At 41.3% G+C, this 27,945-nt stretch overlaps 1 protein-coding gene across 3 annotated transcripts in view; it reads right to left on the bottom strand.

The window, feature by feature from the left end:
• The window catches only part of chrna8 (cholinergic receptor, nicotinic, alpha 8), a 186,863-nt gene that overhangs the window by 116,441 nt on the left and 42,477 nt on the right, over positions 1–27,945 (bottom strand). The window contains exon 2 of one of the 3 annotated variants that reach the window (XM_059644485.1): positions 20,437–20,576. The exons of 1 other annotated variant lie outside the window; for it this stretch is intronic. In XM_059644485.1, coding sequence (XP_059500468.1) covers positions 20,437–20,576 — 140 coding nt within the window. The remainder of the gene's footprint in view (positions 1–20,436; positions 20,577–27,945) is intronic. One more of the 3 variants, XM_059644486.1, reaches the window with a different exon arrangement.

Genomic DNA, 27,945 nt, shown 5'->3' with positions numbered 1-27,945 from the left:
CTTGCCGTTGGACATGAACCCTTAGCTGATCTATGCTTTGTGCTTCATTTACATCTTTGGCTGAGGAGGAAGGGGGTTCTTGCCCTGAGCTCTTGGCAATTTTTTCATGCTGTTTGAAAATTTTTCAGTGCTACCAGCATCAGTGTTAGAAACGGGAATTTTTCACATCATCAGCTGTCCTCACCTGCTGAGAGAAACCCTGCTCAGTTAATTATGTTTACAGTGCTCTCTACAGTAAGTGGCTCAGTTGATTAAGAAGCTGTGAAGATTGTTTTTGCAGGTGCTATTGAGATTTGCTGTTGTGTGTTTTATTGCTATTTTACAAAAAAACCTTATTTGAAAAAATTTCAATGTTTCAGCACTAGTAGGTGCTGGAGCATCTGAGATAACAAGGTGTAGAGCTGGATGAACATTGCCAGTCAAGCAGGAGCAGAGGAGCTGGAAGGCTGATGCTTCGGGCCTAGACCCTTCTTCAGAAATGGGGGAGAGGAAGGGGGTTCTGAAATAAATTGGGAGAGCGGAGGAGGCGGATAGAAGATGGATAGAGGAGAAGATAGGTGGAAAGGAGGCAGACAGATCAAAGAGGCAGGGTTGGAGCCAGTAGCGGTAGAACGTCTCTCTCCTCCCAGACTGACCTATCTCCTCCCTAACTGCCCACCTACACTCACCTTTACAGGCTCCAGGCAATGATCTAATTTCTGGGCTTGTTTCTCATAAACTTACACTTTAACTTGCTCAAAATAGAGTTCACTTATCTTTTGTCCCACGCCAGCTTGGATTCATACACAGTCATGGAATCCCTCAGGATCTTTCAAGATGGTGGACAGAATTTGAATCCTCTGAGGAGGGCCGTCAGACCTGAAACATTAACTCTGACCTTTTTCTTCACAGATGCTGCCAGACCTGATGAGTTTTTCCAGCAACTTCTGTTTTTGTTCAGGATCTGAATCGAAATGTTTGACAGTTAAGAGGTTATCAAGGGTTAACATGCCTTGACGTGGACTACTGACTACAAAACTATGTGTTTTTTTATAGGGATTTAAATGTGTTGAGTGGACTTCAATAATTGAGAACTGAATTATTTTGCATTGTGAACTCTGCAATAGAAAATTAAAACATTATTTCATTTAATCTCAATGGACATTGGGGTTGGAGGATTGTTTGCATAACTGTGTAAGAGAAAAGGATTTGGATAGGCAGAAGTCATGAATTGGCATGAGTTGACATAGGCGCTATAAGAGGCCAGGGCATTGATGAAGCATGGTTTTATGGAGTGATGTGGGTGAGGGCATGTCATAAGTAAGGGCTAGAGGGCCCACTGTCAAAGAAAGCAATGAAGTAAAGTTCCAAAGAACTGAGGTGAGTCTTTCAAACATTCCACCTTGGCACTTGGAAGCTTCTATTGGCCATCTCTGATCTTTACAGGAGTGTGATGGACCTAATTCCAACACAGTGTCTTGCCCCTTCCCTAGAATAAAGATTCTGCCATTTAGCCCCCTTCTTCCTAAGATAGGTGTGACTAACTAGGAAATTTCTCAAGTTGAACTACCACCTTTGAGATCAAAATCTATGCCTCCCTCTCAATTACTTTTACAACTCATTTTTCTTACAAACCACCTCAGTATATTACACTTACCTTCCTCATTTTCATCATCAGATCCCACTGTAACTCTATCCCACCTTTCATCTTTATATCTTTCTCACCCAGCTCACCCTCCTTTTCATGACTCTAGCCTCTGGTATATCACCCTTGACAGAGTCCCTGCCTGGAATAATGGTGGCAGAAACAACTTTGATTTCTTTTGTGCTTTTCCTTCCCTAAACTCCTTAGCTACCATAAGTGGACACACAATTTTTAAAAGCCTTCACAAAATCCAACATTTTAATTATAGTTTCTGTGAGTTCTCTAACCTTTCTATCTGCTTATACAGCATGACATCTGTTTGCTTCAGCGCCTTTAGGATACCATTTATCATTTGAGCTTGCACTAAACTAGATTTGCATTGTCACTTTTGCAATGGTGAAAGTGAAAAGTGAGTTTAGTTCTTTGGTTTTCTTGACCCTTATGACTATACAGATATGTGCTTTACAAGCATGAGTTGTGATTTTGTTCTCGTCAGCACATTCAAAATGACTCAAAATTGAAAGAGGTGTTTGGTTCAAATCAGGTAGTTCTGACTTTATTAATGTTCTGTTACACTTAACTTAGTTTCCTCAAGACCTTTTAATGTGTGTCACTGTCAGTGGTGTATGAAACGTCCCTTCAGAATACGCCATTGGCTCATTCAGCCTCTTTCCATGCAGCCTGTAATAAATATGTTAGAGATAATTCACTGAAATATGCACAGCTTCTATGACTGCTACCAAACTGTAATTGTATTCCTGTGCTGCAGTAAATATTTAAACGGTTGCAGAATCAAATTGCAGAAGGTACTTTATGTGAGAGAGAAAATGGAGAAGAAAATGTAGGATAATCACTATGGTTGGAGAAAATTGACATACTTGTTTGATTTCAATATGTAAAAATTCATTCAAGCATCCTGTTATCCCTGGTATTGTGATGGTTATGCTATTGAACTAGTATTGAGAAACTAGGTACTAAAGAACACACCTTGCTGTTCCCAAGACTCTTGACATTACAGCTGCTAAATTTTCAAAAATGTTTCCACTGTATCTTTGATCAGAAACTGGATAAATGGTTCTTAACATGCTGTCTCCTTATTTTCTGCCTTTCTGGTGTGTTAGAGGAAAGTAACTTGCTCATTTTTTGAAGAAGGGTGTCAGCCCGAAACGTTAGCTTTCCTGCTCCTCTGCTGCTGCTTGGCCTGCTGTGTCCATCCAGCTCTACACTTTGTTATCTCAGATTCTCCAGCATCTGCAGTTCCTACTATCTCGCATTCATACACAATTGTTAAAATACAATAAAAGAAAGAAAAAAAAATGGAATAACAACTCTGTTGGAGAACTTAATAGAATAATTAAATATTTAAAATTGTTGGCATAGGGGACAGTGGAGAAGGTTTTCTAAGATTACAAAGGGACCTTGATCAAATGGGCCAAAGGGCTGAAAAATGGCAGATGGAGTTCAATCTAGATAAATATGAGGTATAGGACTTGTACAATTCATAGTCCGGCCTTGGGTAGTGTTATCAAACAGATGGACCTAGGGGTGCCTGCACATATTTCTTTGAAGCCTGTGTCACATATTGACAGGGTGGTTAAAACGGCCCTTGATGTACTTGCCCTTATTGTTCAGTCCTTTGAGTATAGGAGTTGGGAAGTCATGTGGAAGTTGTACAGGACATTGTTGAGGTCTCTTCTGGAGTTCTGTATTCGGTTCTGGTCACCCAGTTATAGGAAGGATATTATTAAAATGAAAGGGGTTCAGAAGAGATTTATCAGGATCTTGCTGGATTCGGAATGTTTCAATTCTAAAGAAAGGTTGTATAGGCTAGGACTTTTTTCATTGGAGCATTGGAGAGGTGATCTTGTAAAGGTTTATAAAATCATGACGGGTGTAGATAGGGTTAATGGTAGGTGTCTTTTTCTTAGGATGGGGGATTTCAAGATTAGGGGACACATTTTTAAGGTGAGAGAGGAGAGATGACATGAGGGGCAAATGTTTTACACAGAGGGTGGTTGGTATGTAGAATGAACTTCCTGAGGAAGTGGTGGATGTGGGCACAGTTGCAGCATTTAAAAGTCACTTGGGTAGGTACATGAATCAGAAATATTTGGAGGGATATGAGCTTGGAGCAGGCAGGTGGGGCTAGTCTAGTTTGGGATTATGTTCGGCATGGACTGCTTGGACCGAAAGGTCTGTTTCCATGCTGAATGATGCGATGACTATGACTCTATAACTACTAAACAGTAAATGTTCCAATAAAGTAACATCCCATAAACAGACCCTTGGCAAAGGAAAATTCAGTAAAATAGATTCTCTCACATGCAATTCTCCAGTCCAGGAGGAAAAAGAAATCAAGGGAAAATTCTGAGAGAAAGACGAAAAGAGAGAGCGTAACAGGGAGAGATGTACGGCAGTTTCCAAACCCAGATTCAAGACCCCAGCAGCTGGTGCTGAGTAAGCATCCGCCTTCCCCAACCTGCTAGTTAGGTCGGAACTTAGGGTCTCAGGAGTTTCAGTTCACCACTGAAGAAAAATGCGGTTTTAAAGTGTTATAACAAGGTGTAGAGCTGGCTGAACGCAGCATGCCAAGCAGCAGCAGAAGAGGAGGAAAGCTGACGTTTCAGGCTTAGACCCTTTTTCTGAAGAAGGGCCCGAAACATCAGCTCTTCTTCTCCTCTGATGCTGCTTGGCCTGCTGTGTCCATCCAGCTCTGCACTTGTTATCTCAGATTCTCCAGCATCTGCAGTTCCTACTATCTCTGAAACGGTTTTAAAGTGTGTCCGGTTGCTGAGGTTCTTGCTATCAGTTCTCTTGGTTCAGAACAGGCCCGTGTTTGGAAGCTTGTGTTCAGGTAGCACTTAGTTGGCTTCCCCGTTTCAGATGTGCTTTGTTCCGATGATGCTGTTGGATTAGCTCCCGATTCAGCCTGTATGGTTCTTGGTTCCAAAGCTGCTTCATGAGACTGGAAGCCTGTAGGGAAGCTGTTTGTGCAGAAGCTTGTTGTTGAAAAAAGCCACTCTCCTGGGTGAGATCGACGCTGGCAGTTATACAGTGAGTGTCCCATTATCTCCCCACAGATCTGAGTTATCCATTGTGATTCTGGTGTTTCCTTCTAAAGTCAATTGGTTTCCCAATCGTTAAAGAGTGTGTGAATAGATTTGTATTGAAGTTGAATGCCCAGTCTCTCTGTAGCCAACATCCTCCTTCAGTGGTTGAAAATGCTCCCGACCGCATCTCTTGCGTTTCCTGCACCTCTGCCCTCACATCCCCTCCCCGCAACAAAAACGAAGACAGAAATCCCCTTTGTCCTTATGTATCACCCCACTAATCTCTAGATTCAATGTATCATTCTCCACCACTTCCACTACCTGCAATCTGACCCCATTACAAAGGATATATTTCCCAACCCAACCCTATCTGCCTTTCGTAGGGACCGGTCTCTCAGCAACTCTCTTGTCCGCTCCACACTCCCCACTCCCCGCCAGCCCCACAACCCCCGGCACCTTTCCCTGCAGCCGCAGGAAGTGCTACACCTGCCCCTACATCTCCATCTAAGGCCCCGAAAAAAATTGCACACCAGACGGATGTTCACCTGCCAATCCGCTAATGTGGTCTGCTGCATCCACTGCCACCTGTACATTGATGAGGCCAAGCAGAGGCTCGGGACTGCCGTATTCACGACGAATGACAACACCTCCCAGTTGTGAACCACTTCAATTCCCCCTCCCACTCGCTGACCAGGTGTTCATCCTGAGCCTCCTCCAGTGTCACAACGATGCTACCCAGAAACTGGAGGAGTAGCACCTCATATTCCACCTTAGGGGAGCCTACAACCCAACAGTCTCAATGTGGACTTTATTAGTTTCAAAATCTCCCCACACCCCAGCCTCATCCCATGATCAACTCTCCCTCTCATCCCCGCTTCCTTGACCTGATTTAACTGTCCATCTTCTCTCCCACCATCTGCTCCTCCCACTTCACTGCCTAGTCCCCACCACTGACTACCAACACTCACTTATCACCATCCCACCTACCCTCCCAGCCCCTCCCTTCCTCTCTCTATTTATTTCACAGCTCTCTTCCCCCTCCCCATTTCTGAAGAAGGGTCCTGACTGGAAACTTCAGCTTTCCTGCTCCTCTGATGCTGCCTTTCCTGCTGTGTACCTCCAGTTCCACACTGTGTTATCTCTGACTCCGGCGTCGGCAGTTCTTACTGTCCCATATTGTCAGTGCTGGGTAATCTAAGTGTAAGGGTTAGTTTTGGTTGGTTGTCCTGTGAGAGGTATGATCTGCAATTCCAAGCTGAACAAGTTCCAGACAGCCATCTCAGTTCTGAGAGTTGTGTTTGTGTCTTCTCCACAGAACTTATTCCAGTTCACATTTACGTTTAAAAGTTTTGAACAGTCCAGTGTCTTGTCTAGTATCTTAGATGTTGGGGATTTTTGCTTGATCCTTTGTAAGAAAGAATGGTAGATTTCCTTCGCTAAAGGGCAATAATGAACCAAATGGATTTTGACAACCGGAACTAATAGTTATCATTGTTGCCATTACAGAGATGTGGTTTCAATTTTGGGATTTTACTTACTGAATTGAAATTCCACAGTCTGCCACAGTCAGTTTTTGTTCTGTCACACTGCCTGGCTATATTTCTTCATGATTAATTTTACATTTGCAATGAGGGTGTAACCTAACCCACAAAATGTCAAACACGTCTTGGTGAAATTTCCTGATTGTTTCTAAAACAGTATCAGTCCTCCATGATGAGAACTGATGGAGCCTGAAAGAATGGAGTATTTGACAAGGATTGATGTAGAATCAAGTGAGCACTGATACAAACCATCAATTATCAGCTTCTACAATAATTAAAAGCATAGACAGCTTTGACACTTTGGAGCTGTGCAGCCTGTTATTATGGCTTCCTCACTTCTGTGGTAGCCCACTTGGAAAAAAACTTAAAAACATTTTCCTAGCCCTAAATACACATTTTTCTCCAGTTTTTCCTCTTAACTCATTTTTTGCTTGAGTTCATCTTGCCACACCTTCTGCTCCCCAATTTCACCAAATTGTTGATTGTACAACTTTTCCCACGTGAGCTGATAGTTAATGCCTATTCTACTCTCTTTCCTTTGCTCATGCTCATGCCATTCCTCTTTTCATCATCCTTGAGGCTACAACTTCATCTCCAACTGTCCTGTTTCCTCGCCAAACTTCTTTGAATGTTTCATTTGTCTCACAAATATAAATATCTTTCCTGGAACTCAAAAACGATTCCCTTGATTCCAAAGATGAGTGGCAATAAGGAATAGATTGTTTCTTTCTCTAATGTCCTCCTGAGAAGGTTGAGCAACTTGGTAAAGGTCTTCAAAATCATAAATCATTTTTTATTCTGTGCCTTGACTGAATGTGTAGTGGACGCAACTTCAATCAGTGAGGAATAATTATCTGAAAAGGGGTTTAGAGAATTACGTGGAAAGGCAGGGGGTTGGTTTTGTAAATTTCCTTTTGAAGAAATAGGCACGATGGACAGACTGGCCTCATCTGTATTGTACGATTCTGTGATGCCGTTGTTCTTCACAAACAGCATCCACAAACCAACTCAATGAGTACCAACAATGACTAAAAACTCAATGCCCTGGTACAAAACTAAAAATTATTCCCATTTCAAGTTTGTTTTGGAACTGCGAATCAGATAGTTCTGTCGTTTACCAGGAAGATATTTTGGAGCTGCTTCATGTTTTTAATTTCTTGATCATTAAAACGTAGAAGTTTCCAGAACTCGAGGAGGTATCTGTGTCATCTGATTTCCACAGCGACTGCAAACATATCATTTCCTGTTCTGTCCCCATATCACTCTATCTTTGTCTGCTTGCAATATTTATCCATTTTCCTTTAAAAGATCTAATAGCCTTTACCTCAGCTAGTACTCATGGCAAAACATTCCGCGTGCCAATAATTCTGTGAATGCAAATTATTTTTGCTGGATCTCCAGATTGTCCTTGTCAGATTTTTATTGTTTGAGTTGATGACCTAAAACATGGAGGAAATCAGCTGGCTAAAATAACAAATATAAAATGACTACAATATTTACATATTGCTGTATACACTAGTTCAGTTCAATGGCTGGTCATATTATTGGGTGTCATGGGACGATGGTTAGATCCTGTCTTGTTGAAAATGATCATTGCTTGGCACTTGGGTGATGAGATTGTTGCTGTTAGTGGCCAGCCTGAGTCTGGATATTACCCGGATGTTACTGCATTTGGATTTGGACAGTTTCAGTGTCTCAGAAGTTGCAAATAATGCTGAAAATTGTGTAATTGTCAATGAACAATGAACTTCGGACCTCATGATAGAGGGAAGGTGATTGATGAAGCAGCTGAAGGTGATTGGGACTAAGGCATAGCCTGGAGAACTCTTGCAGAGATGTCCTTGAGCTGACATGGCTGGCCTTCAGTAATCACAACCATCTTCCTTTTGTATCAGAAATAATGGGAACTGCAGATGCTGGAGAATCCAAGATAACAAAGTGTGAAGCTGGATGAACACAGCAGACCAAGCAGCATCTCAGGAGAACAAAAGATGATGTTTCGGGCCTAGACCCTTCATCAGAAAGGGGGATGGGGAGAGGGTTCTGGAATAAATAGGGAGAGAGGGGGAGGCGGACCGAAGATAGAGAGAAAACAAGATAGGTGGAGAGGAGAGTATAGGTGGGGAGGTAGGGAGGGGATAGGTCAGTCCAGGGAAGACGGACACGTCAAGGAGGTGGGATGAGGTTAGTAGGTAGGAAATGGAGGTGCGGCTTGAGGTGGGAGGAAGGGATAAGTGAGAGGAAGAACAGGTTAGGGAGGCAGGGACAGGCTGGGCTGGTTTTAGGATGCAGTGGGGGAAGGGGAGATTTTGAAGCTTGTGAAGTCCACATTGATACCACTGGGCTGCAGGGTTCCCAAGCGGAATATGGGTTGCTGTTCCTGCAACCTTCAGGTGGCATCATTGTGGCACTGCAGGAGGCCCATGATGGACATGTCATCTGAGGAATGGGAGGGGGAGTTAAAATGGTTTGCAACTGGGAGGTGCAGTTGTTTATTGCAAACCGAGCAGAGGTGTTCTGCAAAGCGGTCCCCAAGCGGTCTTGGTTTCCCCGATGTAGAGGATGCCACACCAGGTACAGTCGATTGTAAGGGAGGTAGAAGAGAGCCTCCAAATGTCTTTTTTGATATCACATCGAGTGAATTGAATTGGTTGAAGACTGGCATCTGTGCTGCTGTGAATATTTGGAAGAGACTGAGGGATAGAGGTGCAGGTAGGGTATTCGGGGATTTCCAGCTGAAGACATGACCACCAATAGTGAAACAATAAATTTAGGAATGCATAAGAGGCCAGACTAGAGGAGCATATGTGTCACACAGGGTGGTAGCACTGGTCGATATTGTAGAAAGGGAGGGCAAGACATTGAAAGGGATTTGTAAATAAGGATACACATTTTAAAGACAAGCTCTTGCTTGACCAGGGACCAATATTAGCCAGTGAGTACACAGATTGTTAGGGGAACAGGACTCCCTGCAAGGTTAAGATATAGACAGAATTTTTGAATGACCTGAAGTTTATAGCAGAGACCAGAGTTGGGATAGTTGAGTCCAGCTATAAGAAAGGCAAGAATGAAGGTTTCAGCAGCAGGTAAGCAGAATCAGATAAGAAGTTTATGGAGAGGAAAGTAGGCTGTTTTAGCGGTGTCAGGGAGTTAAGGTCAGTGACATCTTGGTTGTATGTTGGTTTGGTCTCAGCCTGTTGTTAGGGAATGGATGATGTTGGTAGCTAGTGGAGGTTGAAGACTGCTGTAAATATGATTTATCTGGCTAGGAAAGATGAATGGATATTTGTTAGATTCAAACAATGAAAATTTATATATATATTGAAGAGCTATATGCAACCTGACAAAAACACAATTATTGAAACTGTTGGCACTTCTCTGCTGAGTGTCCATCTGTCTCTCTCTCTCTCTCTCACAGTGGGAGGTGTTACTTAGTTCCAAAAATTAACCCATTCAATCCCTCATGCAACAGAGGATGCAATATTGGACTTTTCCAAATAATTCTGTGAAGTTTGAAGGCGTGAAAGCAAAAGGGCTTCCTATCAATCGGGAAACCCAAAAGATCTATTTGGGAGCTGTCTGATCCATTCTACTACTCAGTCCAGTACAAATGGACTGCAAAGGTTGGTCAAGTATTACTGTATCAAAGTCTGTGTCGTGGAATGGCAATTGAACACTTTTTGGTGCTGTGACCATTATGGAAAATTACCCCTTAAATGCGAGCAATTCTGATATTTGTCACAAGGATCAGTGCCAGTCCACTGCATTTTGTCAACTATTTAAATGATTTGGGTGCAAATATGGGAGGTATGTTTAGTAAGTTTGCAGATTACTTTAAAATTGGAGGTGTAACAGATAGTGAAGAAGGTTACCTTGGAGTACAATGGGATCTTGTTCAGATGGGCCAATGGGCCAAGGAGTGATAGATGGAGTTTAATTTAGATAAATGTGCAGTGCTGCATTTTGGAAAGGCAAACCAGGGCATGACTTATAAACTTAATGGTAAGGTCCTGGGGAGAGTTGCTGAACAAAAAGCAGTTGGAGTGCAGGCTAATATTTTCTTAAAAGTGGAGTCGCAGGTAGATAGGACAGTGAAAATACATTTGGTATGCTTGCCTTTATTGGTCAGTGCTTTAAGTGTCGGAGTTGGGAGATCATGTTGTGGCTGTACAAGACTTTGGTTAGACCACTTTTGGAACACTATGCGCAATTCTCGCATACCTCCAATAGGAAGGGTATTGTGAAACCTGAAAGGGTTCAGAAAAGATTTATGAGGATGTTGCCAGGGTTGGAAGGTTAAAGATTAGAGGGAGAGGCTGTGTGGACTGGGGCTATTTTCCCTGGAGCGTCAGAGGCTGAGGGGTGAATTTACAGAGGTTTATAAAATCATTAGGGGCATATTTAGGGTAAATAGACAAGAATTTTTCCCCACGGTGTGGGAGTCCAAAAACTAGAGGGCATAGGTGAGAGGGAAAAGGTATAAAAAGGAGACAAGGGGCAAATTTGACACACAGAGGGTGGTGCGTGTATGGAATGAGCTGCCACAGGAAGTGGTGGAGGCTGGTACAGTTACAACATTTACAAGGCATCTGGATAGGTATATGAATGGGAAGGGTTCAGGGGGAAACGGGACAAATGTTGGCAAATGGGACTAGACTCTTTTAGGATATCTGGTCGGCATGGATGAGTTGGACTTAAGGGTCTCTTTCTCTACTTTACATCTCTATGACTCTGTGACAGTTCAGGTGCATCTCCAGGTAGCTGCAGAGCACAGGTGTATACCAGCATAGAACATGAGAAATCTCATGAAGGCATGAAGGACAATAGTACAGTCTTTCATCATTAGATATCATTAAAATTTATTTTATCATGTAATACTAACTACTTTTGACCATAAGGTGAAGGATGGAAGTGACATTAATGTATAGTAAAATTTAAACCCAAGCAAAGCAGCTGGTAACAGAGGATGAAAGTGAAGACTGGCATTCAGAACAAAGAAACAGTATCATAATTGAGTCACTCAGTTTATATTGGACGCCTGGGCACTAAGGTACCTTGTGTGAATGCTAACAGTCCATACAAAATATGTAAGTTTGACATGGATCTGAGTGTGAGCTGCTGTTTACTGTTGAGCTATAGCAATGTAAAAATATTCCATGATGCCAGAGGAAACAGAAACAGAAACCAAATGGGAAAACATATGTACACTTGTGCAGTGAGAAATCCCATAGCTAGATTAGTCATTTGGTTCAAGAGTGAAGTGAAGTCAAAAAAGGTACATAAGGATTGCAATGGTGTCTATAGATGTGCAGGTTAGGTGGACTGGCCATGCTAAATTCCCCTGTATGTCCAGAGGTGTGCAGGCTGGGTGGATTGCCCATGGTAAATGCGGGATTTTGGGGATAGGGTGGGATGCTCTTCAGAGGTTTGGTACAGACTTGTTGGGCCAGGTGGCCTCTATCTGCACAATACAGATTCTATGTTTCTATAGGATTGTAGGCTACAACAAGATTAGATAAGCATTAAAGTTTTTGAACTGGAGTTTGAATTCAAAACAGGCTAAAAAAAGTGTGACTTGACAAGAATCAAGACACAAGGTAAAAATATATCGGTATGAAGTTGTAACAGCACATACAGAACCTTTGAATGTATAAATGCAATGACTTGTTGAAGGTAAGAAGAGATTGGTCAGCATTTATTGCCAATGATGTTCATGTCCCATGAATAAATCAAAAGACAATTCAAAGTGGTGGTTTGATGCAGACTTTGTTGAAGCATGCTGTTTTGATTGCATCTACTAGGCTGTACTGGAGCAATAGTTAATTCATTGAACCTTCATAGCTCTTTATTTCCTAAAATACTGTTCCTGTGTTATAAATAAAGGTTGCTTTGTTCAGCAATACATTATGTTCAATATAAATGTCTTTCTATAATAGTGCAATAACCCCAGAGGCTGGTATCTTGTCACCAAGTCACCCTTTATTTACACATGAAAATGCCTGATCCTGGCACAGCCTCATCAGAATTAACACCAAATGTGTCAAAATCTGTAGCCCTCCTCTTTATCTGTCAGACACGGCTCACTGATTGGGGTTGTTAGTCTGGTCCAATCAGGGAACTTGCATTGAAAGAGATCCAACTGGCTGACCTCATTACAATTACCACAATATACTGACTGAAATATCTGTGATGCCCACTGGTTCTTGTCAGCAGCATTGCTGAAGTCAAAACAGTGGAATGGGTTCCTGCGTTAATAACAAAATACACAACACTTCTTCCTTCCTTCCATATGCAGTATTTCTTTCAAAGAGAGGAAGCCTAGCTGAGAAGTAGAGGAGTAAGGGGCAGCTGGTTCATATGGCTTCAAGCTGATTTTAATGGATTTGCAGCAGAGTTCAAAGCTGGAATTCATCCATTCATTAACAGCTCAACATAAAAGGCAGCAGCAGTGCTCATTAGGGGAAAGAATCTCTGACTCTTACATAAGTCTTTTGAACAGAAAAGATGTTTTTTCTCCTCATGTTTTCAATCCTATCTCAAAGAAATACTCATTTGCTTTGTTCACACAGCAAATGGCCTTAAAAAGTTAGGAAATAGGAGCAGGAATAGGTCTTCCTGCTGATCGAATTTGCTTCCCCACTCATGGCTGATCTTCTAATTCAATAACATTTTCTGGCACTATCTGCTTACTCATGTGACTTTTTTGGAACTGGAAAATGGAGAATGTTAATTAACTCATCATAACTTGCAAAATGACAAACTCTGCAAATTGCAGCCTACTTAAGTAGCTGCTGTTGTTTGAAACATATCACCGGTTAAATCATAATGCACCTCACATTCCTTTTCTAATGAGAAGCAAGGAAACTGTAATTCAGCGTAATCAAGGAACCATGCTAGAAATGAACAGTGCTGAAACATTGAGTAGAGCTGGATGAACACAGCAGGCCAAGCAGCATCAGAGGAGCAGGAAAGCTGATGTTTCAGGTCTAAAACCTTCTTCAGAAATGGGGGGAGGGGAAGGGGGTACTGAAATAGATAGGGAGAGAGGGAGAGGTGGACAGAAGATGGATAGAGGAGAAGATAGGTGGAGAGGAGACAGACAGGTCAAAGAGGCAAGGATGGAGCCAGTAAAGGTGAGTGTAGATGGGGAGGTAGAGAGGAGATTGGTCAGTCCAGGTAGGACGGACAGGTCAATGGGGCGGGATGAGGTTAGTAGGTAGATGGGGGTGGGGCTTGAGGTGGGAGGAGGGGATAGGTGGCAGGAAGGACAGGTTAGGGAGGTGGGGAAAAACTAGGCTGGTGTTAGGATGAGGTAGGGGGGAGTGGAGATTTTGAAGCTTCCACATTGTTGGGAAGTATGTTGGGAACTGCAACTAGTGCTTTGGGAATTGTTCCAGGGGTTCTTTGAGAATTATACCGGGGTGCTTTGGGTAATATACGAAAGATATTTTGTTCTTTTTCAACGTATAAAGGAGTGTTTTTGGATTAATGGAATGGTGCCTTCACTATGTGCTTAAAATCTTTGAATTGTTACATAAGCAGATAGTTTGGACGATCCAATTCCGTTATTTTGTACTAAACGCCTGGTTTATTGTTAAGACAAAATCTGCAGCATTGCATATTTATGTTTCAGTGAGAGACCACCTTCTTAAAATGAAAACATATATCAAGCCAGATTTTTGACTGGGAAATGATTCGTCTGGTAGTTAAATCTGAGATCAAAACATATGCTTTACTCCTGCTCCTTTTTCTACATTATTGCATTCTGCTTGAAGCTTGGGATCACAGTGGATTCAAGAAATGGTATGTTTACATATAAAGGATGCACATTTATAAAAATAATTGTGGTGCATGAAACATTTTCCACACACAATAAACCTCGAAGTGCTGCCCCTTGCCAAATTCTGCTATTTGTCTCCCATAGACAAACCACAAAGAGGAATATTTCATTAAGGATCAATCTGTGCTGAAATTTCATTTAACCAAATGAGAAATAAATGTTTGATGATCAAAGATGCTATGGCCTTCAGACGACAACCTATTTAGGTTCAATGAGAAAAACAAAGTATTAAAACATCTCTTGACAATTGTGAGGGGTGGAAGCTGACTCAATATTACCTTCTAAAAGGGTTTTAATAAATAATCTTAAAGGAAATGGTTGGTGAATGATGAGTAAAGAGCAGAGAAGTGCAGGTAAGAACAGCTCTCACTCTTAATGTCTTCCATCTACTTCAAGCTACAAAACTTTTCTAACTGATCAAACTTTTTACCACCTGAATTTTTAATGTCTCCTTGATGTGGTTGGTGTCAAATTATACACTCCGGTGAAGTGGTATAGCACTTGTTCATCATCCTATGTAAATACAACTCACTGTTAGCAGTTACAACATTCAATTTGCACAGCTCATAATTGTTTATCAAATATAAATATTGATACTACATGGTTTTCTAGTTTCTTTGCATGCATAAAATTATCACCAAACAACAAAACTTCAGATTTAATGATGCTGCTAATTATTGTTCTGCCTCATGCTGTTAGTTGTATTCGAGCCACCATGTGGCTCATACAAGCAAGTGAAAGTACCTAGAGAACCATCGGCAAACCCTATGATGAAGGCTATTGAACAGCCTTTTAGCTTTCCAGCCACCAATAATTTTAACTCTTTTTTAAGGAGTTCTAAATGAAAGTTAGAATTTTAACTGGCGGTAATATATGTTGATGGTTGAGTATTATTAATCTGTAGCTAGAATCTATTTATTTGTAACACTTAGTTCTTGTTAAGCACAGAAAACTGTTCCCTGTTTTCTATCTTCCTGGGTGTCAAACACAGAAATTGGGAATTCTGTGCTCCTTTTCCAAACTCCTGAATTTTTGTGACAGCTGTGGCACAAGCAGGGCTTGATTTCCAGTACACTACCCTGGGTGAGTCATAACAATACTTGTACACTTGAAGGCTATTCTGTTTTTCATGGACTATCCTGGCATTATTCTTAGTCTCGAGCATCTCTAGTTATTCTTACACTGGATTAGGGCTCTTTCATTGTCTTCAGAACTGCAGACTTTTCACTTACACTTGTATGTGTATATATAAAACTGAATACAGCTCTCTGATACTGTATCTATCTTCTGCTCCCTTACATACTCCTCTCTGGACTCTTGTCTATCCTGTGCTCCTGATGGCACAGTAGCACGATCCATGGCATCATCATTAGATATTTCTGTCCATTATACTCCAGTTCCTTTTTTACCCCTGCTGAAAAATATTTTGTGAAGAGATCAATGCACATTTCTACAAGGGTGCTAGGTCTGAAAAATGGAGATGGAGTTTTAACACACTTGCATTATTGCACAATTACAATTTTTGAACATTTTGTGATTATTTATCATCAGTAGTGATATATTTAAAGACTCCATCTGAGTGTGGCTGGAATCATGCTGGTGAGCCACTGTTTAAGCTGCTAACCACAAACTGGGTGAGCTGAAATTTACAAAGCAAGAGCACCGCTAAAACATCCATAATGGATTTTTGCTGTAGGTCATCGAAGTCCCTAAAACAAAGAGCATGGGAATTACAGACACTTGGTAAACTAGCTCTCCTACACGCTTCAGAGATTTGAAGCAATTACACCCCAAAGCACTGGAGAAGTATTACCCAAAGTGCCTTCACAAATCCTCGGGTTAGAAATATGATCCAACAGTAGCATCCTCTCTCTTAACAGAACTTGCCCACCATTGAGGTGCTAATCGTTTTAATCTACCTCCTCTTGGTGGGACACATAACTCACATGCTTGACTCCTGAAGTGATTGTTCTACTTAGCATGTTAAATAGGAGACTCCCAAGTGCAGAACTTAAATGCTTTAGGGATGTCCTTAAAGATTCTCTGAATAAGTAAAAAATTCTTTTAAACCAATAGAGACTCTGATTTCTGACTGACTAAAAGGGAGAAGTACACTTGGAATGTCCTGGAACACACCTAGAAACTCATAGAAGAGAAGTTGAGGCATTAGTGAGAGCCCACAAATTTGGCTACCCAACTCCTCAACTACCACTTGCCCGACATGAGAGTTGGTCTGCAAATTGAACGTTGGATATATTGGCCATACTAGAACTCATTGAACTTGGGTGGAAGCAAGTCTTCCTCAATCTTGAGGGGCTGCTAAGAAAAAAATAGCTTTTTGGCAGAATGATCAGAATGTACCAGAATGTAGAATTGAGGAAACTGGAGTAGAGGAGATGGCAGTATAGTCCATCATGTCTGTGCTGATTTGGTCACCCATACACTAATCAACTGCTCTCTCTATCTCATCAATACAGTTGATAAACCATGGTATATCTGATCAATTACTGCTTTGCTCCTCTGAGACTAATGACCAGATATTTCAGTATATCAATGTTAAACAGAGGATTGTTTTGCTGTGATTCCAGTTACCAGAACACCTTCTGATGGTATTATTTTTAAGTGATAATGATGATCTGATCTTACGGCAGAATGAGATCTTCTTACTTAAAGTGATATTTCAGCCTTTTTGCACCATAGCATATTTGAAATCACTTGCAAAAACGCAGAAATCTAATCAAAGTTTTTGTCAATTTTTGTTTCCCAATGAAACTTAAAAATTGCAAAATCTAAATGTTGAAAGTTATATACAGTTCCACAGTCAGCAATATATTCACATGTACAAGCAAAGCTAAATTTGGGCAATGCAAATCAGTGCATCTTGTGAATGGTACACAATGCTGCTACTGAATGTCAGTGGTAGAGGGAATGAACATTTGTGAATGTGATGCCAATCAAACCAGCTGCTTTGTCCTGAATGATGTCAAGCTCTGAGGTTTTATGCAGCTACATTTGATCAAAGCCCTGACTTGAGCCTTGTAGATGGTGAACAGGCTTTAGGGAGTCAGGAGGTGAGTTACTTGCCTCAGTAATCCTAGCCTCTGGCAAGATTCCTCCTTATTTGTTAACCAAATATTTTAACATGGTAATGGGTGGCATATGAAAGCAGCAGGGGCTAGAGGGGCTATGGGACATATGAGTGAACAAGAAAGTGGAGGAGCTGCAGGGCTGTAATGAGTGAGTGGTGGAGAGCCTAGCAGCACTGCATACAAATGGGTCAAGATCCCAGGAACAAAGGCAGGGCTTTTAACCAGCCTAGCACAATGGTCTCCTGCCTACAAAGGGCCTCCAGAAGTGGAGGGTTCAGCTTCATTCTGCTTCCTCCTCCAAGATGGAATATCTATCAGGTTTTGGGGTGAGGGAGCAAACTTATAAAGGAGCTAGCAATTCAGGATTTTTCCCAACTTGACTTTCCCAATGATCTGCACAAACATCTGACCTGCAAGATCTTCCTGAATTGTGAATACAATCGTTGGGGTCCATGGGGTCAGAAAGGCACAGGAAATAGCTTTTCCTGAAAAATACTTCTGTGCTTGCCTCCAGGGGATATGAAATCCCAACCCTGTGTCTGAATATCTGTGAAAAGCACCGGGGCGAATTACTAATACTTACTGTAATATTTCAACCATTAGTTCATCAGGACTTCTAATGCATGACATTCCTTGGCTTTTTTTTAGCACATTCATAAAACATCATGTATCTTAAATCTAAGTTACTACTCTTGGTAAGTAATGGGCACTGAAGCAATTCTAAGTGGATTCCATGCTATGTTGGTTCTTTGCCAAATTTCCTATTACTGTCAATTCAAGATAAATGCATAGTGGATTTGAATAGAGTTGATACACATGGGCACCTGACCATAATGGCCCAGACACGATGTAAAATTGATGCCAAAGCTGAAAGTTTATATCAATACAAAATTCTGGAAATGGCCTGGCAGCATCTGTGGGGTTAGAAAGAGAGTTCACTGTTCTCTTTCCATAGATGTTACCAGGCTTTCTGAATATTCCATCACCCAAACTGTAGACTCAGTATTTTCTATCCATCTTTGTTTCTTCTGTTGCATAATATTTCCATTTTCCAGCATTACCTGCTTTTCTTTACATCAACAGAAAGCTTTCTGCATTGTAAAAAGTAATATGTGGAAGATGATGTATGTTCAATATCAGCAGAGGAGAACAGATCAGAGACAAACTTGCAATGGAGCAGGAGTAAGACACTGCAATACAGAGCTGTATTCAGTAACAGAAAGATAATACCATGTCAATGAAGAGTGCGGCTGTCCAGAAGAGAGTTTGAAAGCCTAACTCCATGGTAAGGCCAAACTAAGGATGCTAGAGAACACAAGTGGCAGCCAATAAATAGAAAACAGTAAGTAGAGTAAAAATCCACCTGGGTCACTAACACCCTTTAAGGAAGCAAACTGCCATCCTTACCCAGTCTGGTCTAGGTGTCATTCCAGAACCACAGCAATGTGGTTGACTTTTACTTGCCTTCTGTACAATTTTGGATGGGCAACAAATGTTGGCCTTGTCAGTGGCACCCATTCTCATGGATGAATAAAAGAAAGCCCTGATGAGCATATGTGTAGTCACCAAATGGTGAGAGAACCTGAAATTGACCCAGAATGCTCAAAAAGCAAACTAGCCATGGTACTCACATCAAGCATGACAAAGTCCATACTAAACACCTAGAATCCCTAGAATTAACACTGGTTATGATTGAGAAGAATTATCTTTGCTCAGTAGAAAGACTCTGTTGCTGTAGCACAACCTGATCAGTCCCATATTGCAACAAGCATCCCCTACATTCCAACCTACAGATTGATTTTTTTTGTAATATTTCCAACTCACGATTTGATAATGACATCTTTAAACACTAATTGGAAGCTTACTGTATTAACCCAGGTGTCATTCGGGCTTATTTCTGTAAAATATGAATAAAAGCCTTTTGGAAAAATTGCTCAAATTACTTGATAAAATTTCTGCAAAATTCATTGTCTGAAGTTCCTTGGAACCACCAGCAGAGTAATCCTTCACAAACCTGCATTAGTAAATGCACTTATTTAATTTAGACTTTGATGATCAGATTGACAGGCTTCCCAACCAATCAAGAGATAACTAACTGCAAATTCAATTATGGTTCACTGAAATTCTGCAACTAAATTTTTGCAGGTGAAGAAAATAGTATTTTAATGGCCATTTATACAAATCAGGGACTGGGTTTAACACATTTCTTGGTTGGAAAAATTGAGGCCTTCATTTAAATACTTTAATTATGGCAGACATTGTTCAGGTTAAGAGCACATTCCTTCCTGAAGTAATGATCTTCCAGAAATGAACGCAGTTCAACCATTGAGACATGGGCTGGTATCAGTGATGTACAAAAGCAGACCTGAACCCTGACAGATGTGATTTGATAGAATTAGACTTAGACAAGGCCACAGGTGTTCATGGGGGATGTTATTCATTAAGGGAAGGAAGTGACCTTTTGAGATGGAACAATTTTCTACTTTTAATAGCCAATGTCAGAATTGAGGTCAGATGTGTAACAATGGGGAGATGCACTGTGAAGCTCCTCATACTCATACAGAACAACATTCGCTAACTACATGACATCAGGAGAGCAAACCTGTGTGACAAAGTATGAATTTTCACATCCAGCAGATGAGCCTTAGATTCTTGTGACAGAAAATGCCAAAGACTGGGCTGTTTGCATGTAATCTTTACAAACTAATAACTTGTCATCTCCTTTGGTACAGGCAGTTAAAGCTGTGATCAGATGGGCTATATAGATCTGACTGCCAATAGTCATATCCCAAACTATACTGAGGGTTGCTGAACTCATGGGCAGCTCTTTGCTCCAGCATCTTCATTACATGTGGCTAATTGCACACCATCATATCTCATCCTATGCTGAATGGATGTCTGGCCTAAATGTGTTATGGTTAAAGTCTGAACTGCAAGAATCAGAGCTCAAAACTCCATTAGTGCTGTTGTTTGAAGGCACAATGTGGCCAGGATAAGAAAAAAGCTCCCAGCTCTGCATCAGATAGATTAATAAAAAATCACATGCCAAACTCTAACACTCCTTCAGCACTACTCTGCAGCAGTAGACGGAGTCTCTAGCCTAGCCTTCCGGTTAGATTTGGAACCATTGTCTTCTGACTCAAAAGTTAAAGTTAAAGCATCTGAACAAGACTGATTTTGACAACTTCCACCATTATCGATTTCAAGTGTAAGATGGTTGGTCATGGAAGTTGACTATATAATGTGTGACGACAGGTTTAAACACCAATGTAATTATTAATCTACAACTCACCACATCAATTATCTGTATTAAGGTCACCCCAAGATCAACAGTGAGCGGCTGTGAATCATTCAGTACAGGACGCTCCAAGCGATTGTAATTTTTCAGCAAGTCCTGGTAGAGTTTTCTTTGGTGTGCTCCCTGCTGTGAAACTCCACACAAAAATTGAAAACTGTCAATTTTCATTAAATTGTTACCACCACATATTAATAAGCAGTAACTCAATACATCTAAAATTATTTTCTCAAACTGTTTTTGAAATCTTTCCCTGTAGAAAATATGCTCTAAATTGAATACTACACAAGTGACGCTGTGATTATTAAAATACTCAAACATTATTAATTTACTCGTAGTTTCACATTAAAATGTAAAAATCTCAAAGTGGTTGATTTAAATTATGTATCACATATTCACAAATCATAACAAGACAAAATAATGCACCATCTGGATGTGTTAAAGAGGCAAGTTCAATTGAAGCATTCAAAAGAGCATTTGTTATTTAAAAAATGAAAGAACTATGGATGCTGTAAATCAGGAACAAAAACCGAAGTTGTTGGAAAAACTCAGCAGGTCTGGCGGCATCTGTGAAGAAAAAAATCAGAGTTAACATTTCAGGTCCAGTAACCCTTCCTCAGAACTGAGCTTTTCTAGCAACTTCTGTTTTTGTTCCAGCATTTGGTATTTATTTGAATGGAAATCATTAGTGAAATTCAAGGAAAAGGCAAGAAAATGGGCCTCAGTTGTTATACTTATTTGGACAGCCAGTGCAGACACAATGGGCCAAGGGACCTCCTCCTGTGCCATAATAATTTTGCAATTCTGTAAACACAGTCTGCTTTGAAAAAGTCCTGGGCAAATTCTGTGCTAATTAATGGCAGTACAAAATTCTCTTTTCCAGTAATTCATTCTTGTTGGTTCGAGTAAGGGGAATATTTGGCACTATTAGGTACAATGCTTTCCTTCAATCATAACCTCATGCCAACGCTCTCAACCCATCACAGAAAGTGTTAATCTCACGATAGATATACCCATATCAACAAAGCCTCAATGGTGGTACAACTCAAATACAATATAAGATGTCCTTGATGCAGCTACTAGTAGAGATCAAAGCTGCAGAAAGCTCAAAGAAACGCTCCTATTCCTAACTTTCAAAGATCTTGAACTGTCTGGACAGAAAAAGAAGCAAAGATTTTATTTTTAAGCATTTTGCTGAAGCCTTTGTTAAAAAAAACTGAGAACTAATACATTGAGAATATTAAAAATCTCTTGTATTAATTAATTACTCATTCCATCAAGATTTGTTAAAATTTTAAAAAGGTTACGAAGATTTTAACCCCAAACATAAAAGGGATTCAAAGTGACACATCAGTACCAATCGTGCTTGATACATTAGGATTGACCAATTTAATAAGGAAAGGGGAACTCATTTCAGAATAAAGTATTTGTTCAAAGTTCAACAAACGGGTTAGCTATTTCCTTCACAAAGGTCCGTCAGTTCAACTTTCAGCTTAAATCCCAAACTGTTCCAAAGGCATAATTCACTGGGTTATGTATTCATGTGTCCCTCGATTAAATTTCCATTCATCAGAAGCCCTCTGACACCCAAGTTATCACTGCACACTGAAGACTATTCAATTATTCCTGCATCACCACTATGCAACACTGGCTGCCTGGTCTGCAGCAACATTAACCATCTGTCATTGTCATTTTGTAACTGAGTTAACAGTTAGGCACCCTCAGGCAAAATAGCTACACTCTACTTGTCACCTTTCTTTTGATAACACATTGCAACTGGGATTTCACCAAGATGAGAACTGTTGGCATGAGCTCAACATCTTTCAATATGTGGCACAAAGACTTAAGCAATTTCCTGGGTTAGTGGATAAATAAAGAGAAAGCTTACTCTAGTTTTTAACCTGAAATGACATAGGAATATAGAATTTACAGTCGGGGAAGAATATTCAGGCATTGGCATCAGTTATTCTAATTCAATTTCACTTCTCTAACATGCAGAAATGCTTTACAGGGAATTAATTTCTTCTGGTCACTATATCTTACAAAATCACAATTCTATTCAAAATTAATGCACTTTTCATTTCATTCTGAATACTGTCGTAAGAAATAATCATGAAACCATTTGTAAATCTCACAGCACATAGCAATGTTGCCTTCACATGCTTCAAGGATGGGGGGAGGGGTGCTGGAACTGTTTGGAAGGGCAAAGAGTGGAGACGAAACCTGGTGAAGGTGAGGTCATTGGAGAGCTGGTTAAATAATAAAATTCTGCTGTTAATAAGTGCTGCATTGAGCACTGAAAGACTCAATGTTTGAGCAATGCTGATCTTGCTCAGTCTGTTGTCATCCCTTGGCCTTTGGGTTGACCATCAGTTAGCTAAACTCTGGCATGGCCTCTTAATGGTGATAGGCATGTCTTCACTTCCCCTCGTTAGTAATATATTTAACAGTATGTAGTTACTGTCATGTAGTAAACCACATCTAGTTTTCTAAGGACAAGAACTGCTCTGCCAAAACTTACTCTTGGCTTGTTCTCCACTGCAGATTCCTGAACAACCCTTCACAATCACACAAGAGGGACGATGGGTAGCAGTACTCTTCCACAACCAAAAGCTGTCATCAGTTCTCACCCAGACATGGTGTTCACTACAACATGGAGCTGGATTTTTTTGTAATGCCTGTTGGGTGTGGTATCAGTAAATGGATACATAACATTGGCTTGGTGGTTAACTCACCGCTTTCATGACCACCGCCAAGCTCACCTCCATGATGCAGAGGAGGTCTATGTAAAAACATAAATCAAGAGTCAGTTGAGCTCTGATGCAGTTACACCACTGTCCACCCAAAATACAATCATGTAGACAGGAGAATGGGAAAGGGATTCCTGTTTGCACAAGAAATTTATAAAGAAACAGAAAAAAAGGTGGTATACTTCAGGGGTGCTCTTTATGCATTGGGAGCACCTTCCCTGAAGACAGTATCTACTTTATTTCCCACCTGCCTGCTCTGAAAAACCTATCTACACACCCCTACCCCCTACAAACCCATCCAAACACTTTCCAACCCAGTATCCCAAACCTACCTTGGCTTGCCTACAGTACTAACACAACCACAACTGAGCTCTCAGTGCCACCAGTACTGCTAGAGGTACCTGCCAATGGTCAGCAAAGTGGGACTTCCTCTTAAGTAAGGGGCAAATATCTTGCAAATGGTTATTTTAGCCCAACTGCAGCACCCAATGGCTGCAATACAAGGTTCCAATTCATTAACTGGCTTTGAGCCAATTTTACTTCTGGGAAGGATGAGCAATCCACCCTCCCACTTTCTTAATTTTCAGCCTGTGTCAGTGTTAGTGGTGGGAATCAGTGACTAATAACACATACTGGCAATGGTAAACATGTGGTATAAAGTCTAGATGGTACCGACAGAAAAAAAAACAAAAGATCTGGAGAAAAAAATGTTGTTTTTGCAAACAAATTGAGTTAACACTTTAAGAACAGTTCCACTTTAAGAAATGTTCAGCTATTCACTGAACAGATTAAAGTGTTTCAACAGACGTTAGTCAGCACAGGCAGATGGTGGCTGTAAGAACACTGTAGCTGAACTCTAAAGTGAAATACAAGCTTGAGGGAGAGAAATGCAGAGCAGTTATGTGTGTTACACACTGTCACACTGAGTCAGAGATGAGCAAACCCGAGTTAGGATTCCACCCAGAATCAAGTGATATTACGGATTCCAGTAGTTAAGTTAGACACTTTATAGAAAAGAACACAAAACATACCTAAACATGGTAAAACACTTGCTAAGAGACAGGAAAACTAAAACAGGAAAGCTTGCTGGTAAAACTTGCATTGCTGCAGTCATGAATAGGTGTCGGATAAAATACAGTTGCAAAATTTAGTTGAAAATATGGGAAACAACTTTGAACGTCACAGGTCCACTACAAAATAAAGGTTGAGGCAAGTAATAAAGTTAAGATGCAAGAAAAAAACTTATGTAAAAAGAAATATGTTTATGGTGGAAAGCGCCCAAGTACACTACTTTTTCCTTGAAAATGTGCAAGTTATCCCAAGAATAGAAGCTTGGAGTTCTTCATATTGTTTAAAAAGGTAAAACATTTTTCCAAGAATTGAAAAAGGCAGGAATTCCTTGGCTTTCATTGGAAAAACTAGGAATGTTATATGAATGCTTTGTAAGAAAGTTTGGAACAGTATTTACAAGCTCTGAACTAAGGTTCGTGAGTAGATTTGTAGCTCGGGTTGTGGAAGCTGTGGTCGGTTCACTCGCTGAACTGGTTCGTTAGTTCGCTGACATTTCATTATCCTGCTGGGTAACGTCATCAGTGTGGCCTCCAATGAAGTGCTGAGATAATGGGAACTGCAGATGCTGGAGATTCCAAGATAATAAAATGTGAGGCTGGATGAACACAGCAGGCCAAGCAGCATCTCAGGAGCACAAAAGCTGACGTTTCGGGCCTAGACCCTTCATCAGAGAGGGGGATGGGGGGAGGGAACTGGAATAAATAGGGAGAGAGGGGGAGGCGGACCGAAGATGGAGAGTAAAGAAGATAGGTGGAGAGGGTGTAGGTGGAGAGCTAGGGAGGGGATAGGTCAGTCCAGGGAAGACGGACAGGTCAAGGAGGTGGGATGAGGTTAGTAGGTAGCTGGGGGTGCGGCTTGGGGTGGGAGGAAGGGATGGGTGAGAGGAAGAACCGGTTAGGGAGGCAGAGACAGGTTGGACTGGTTTTGGGATGCAGTGGGTGGGGGGGAAGAGCTGGGCTGGTTGTGTGGTGCAGTGGGGGGAGGGGATGAACTGGGCTGGTTTAGGGATGCAGTAGGGGAAGGGGAGATTTTGAAACTGGTGAAGTCCACATTGATGCCATATGGCTGCAGGGTTCCCAGGCGGAATATGAGTTGCTGTTCCTGCAACCTTCGGGTGGCACCCGAAGGTTGCAGGAACAGCAACTCATATTCCGCCTGGGAACCCTGCAGCCATATGGCATCAATGTGGACTTCACCAGTTTCAAAATCTCCCCTTCCCCTACTGCATTCCTAAACCAGCCCAGTTCATCCCCTCCCCCCACTGCACCACACAACCAGCCCAGCTCTTCCCCCCCACCCACTGCATCCCAAAACCAGTCCAACCTGTCTCTGCCTCCCTAACCGGTTCTTCCTCTCACCCATCCCTTCCTCCCACCCCAAGCCGCACCCCCAGCTACCTACTAACCTCATCCCACCTCCTTGACCTGTCCGTCTTCCCTGGACTGACCTATCCCCTCCCTAGCTCTCCACCTACACCCTCTCCACCTATCTTCTTTACTCTCCATCTTCGGTCCGCCTCCCCCTCTCTCCCTATTTATTCCAGTTCCCTCCCCCCATCCCCCTCTCTGATGAAGGGTCTAGGCCCGAAACGTCAGCTTTTGTGCTCCTGAGATGCTGCTTGGCCTGCTGTGTTCATCCAGCCTCACATTTTATTATCTTCCAATGAAGTGCTGTTGTGTTTTCCCATCTGTTATTTAAACTCTAGGGTTCATTGGTTACCTCATTTCTGGTATTTCTTCACAGTGGCGAAGATATAGGGTGTAATTTTAAGTGTTTACTGATAGCCTTCTTGGTGGACAACCAGGCCTCATGAATTTCCTGTGTAGTCTCTGTTTGGCCTGTTCTAGGATCCTGATGTTGTCCCAACCAAACAGGTGGTCCTCCTTATCCATGTGAATGGAGACAAGTGAGTACTAGTTATGTGTTTTTCTTGCTAGTTGGTGTTCATGCATTCTTGTGGCCAATTTCACACGTGTGTCTTCATTCACATGGATATGGAGAAGCATCAGTTCGGTTGGGTCAACATCAGGATCCGAGGACAGGCCAAACAGAGACAAGCATGGAAATTTCGAGAAGCTTGATTCTCCACCAAGAAGGCCATCAATAAACAAGTCAAATTAGACCCTATATATATACACTACTGCAAAGAAAAACCAGAAATGAGGCAACCAGCGGACCCCAGAGTTGAAATACCAGGTGGGAAAACGCAACAGCACTTCATCAGAGGCTGCACTGATGATGTTATCCAGCAGGGTAATGAAATGTCTGCAAACTAACGAACCAGCTCGGCAAACAAACCAACCACAGCAAGCTTTGAACTGTTTAAAAGAATTTCAAAACTTTTACTAGAGGAATATTGTTAAGGTACTTTAAGGTTCTAAATTTTAAAGACACCAGAGTTTCACAAGAGAAAAAAAAAGATTTCTAGAGCAGGAAGCAGTAACTTAGTGCAGAAAAAATTTAAAGTTGAATTAGAAGAATTATAGAATTATAAAATTAAAGTATTTGAAAATTACTTTAACCTGAGAACAAACAGCATGACTTAAAAGACAAGTTCAAATTCCAAGAGAATCCATAGACAATTTTATTAATGACCTTCACAGGTTAGTTGGATCCTGTTATTATGGATGTTAATATGGATATTACTGCAATCACAATGCATGACAGACCGATTGTCATAGGATTTCTGATTTGTCTTTTTCAGATCTTTTAGAAGATCCTCCTTTGGAGGAGGGTTTTAAAAAGTGTGTGGAAGCAGATACAGGGGGGTGGGGGGGGGGGGGGGTAGAAATCACAGACAAACATGAGAGAAGCAGGACAATGAGCTGGAAGTGACTAAGCACCATTCTTGACAAATTTCGTGGAGAGTACCTCTCTGAACTATAGCAAGATTTTGTGCACTATCTTCCCAAAGTCATCCCAACAATGCAGCTGCCACAGGTAGTGGTACTGGTACTGGTAGGACCTGCTGCACACAACCTTTTAAAAGCGCTGGCAGTCAGCAGCTGCCCTACACAGTTAGTTTTATTTGCAGAGATTTAATGGGCTGAGGATAACTGGCATCCCCACTGCAAAAGGAGACCTGAATGTCCAACTGGATTGGGGGCATAGATTATGTTACCAACAGAGTCTACCCTGAAATGTTGGTGGCTGGAGGAGTTCTAGAGGAGCAAGTGAAGGGAAGATACCTGCTCTTTCATGTTGGCAATTGTCACTAACGATTTTCTATCTGGCAAATAGGAGAATGGGAAATTGTGCATTAATGAACTGAGATTATACATTAATGAGGATGTTAATGAGATGCTAATTAATGTAAATAGGTCACTCACTATTCACCAGTGAGAATCTCAAGTCGCTATTCAATACTTGCTGGGAATGGAGGTATTTTAGTCTCAATTGCTGTCAGTGAGAAACTTCCCACCACATTAATGGATTGACTGGTCAGCACTGCCCACTTTCACAAGCATTTTCCTTTGCACTAAAAAGCAAACCAAACTGCAGAGGCTGGTAGCATGTCATTAAATGCTGAAATCAGTCAGCACTAAGAAAGCAAGCTAACAGCCATATGATTCAGGCGTCCATGTCAGCACAAATGTATCCAGTGTCGCTGTCCCACTGTGCAAAGTGATCTGGCAGAAGTATGCAAGTCAAATATCCATTAGCTCGAAAGGAAAGTGTTGACGAA

This window comes from Stegostoma tigrinum, chromosome 3 (assembly GCF_030684315.1).
Source record: "Stegostoma tigrinum isolate sSteTig4 chromosome 3, sSteTig4.hap1, whole genome shotgun sequence".
NCBI classification, from domain to species: domain Eukaryota; kingdom Metazoa; phylum Chordata; class Chondrichthyes; order Orectolobiformes; family Stegostomatidae; genus Stegostoma; species Stegostoma tigrinum.
The sequence above is the reverse complement of the archived record's forward strand: the minus strand, read 5'-3'. Positions and strand labels throughout refer to the sequence as shown.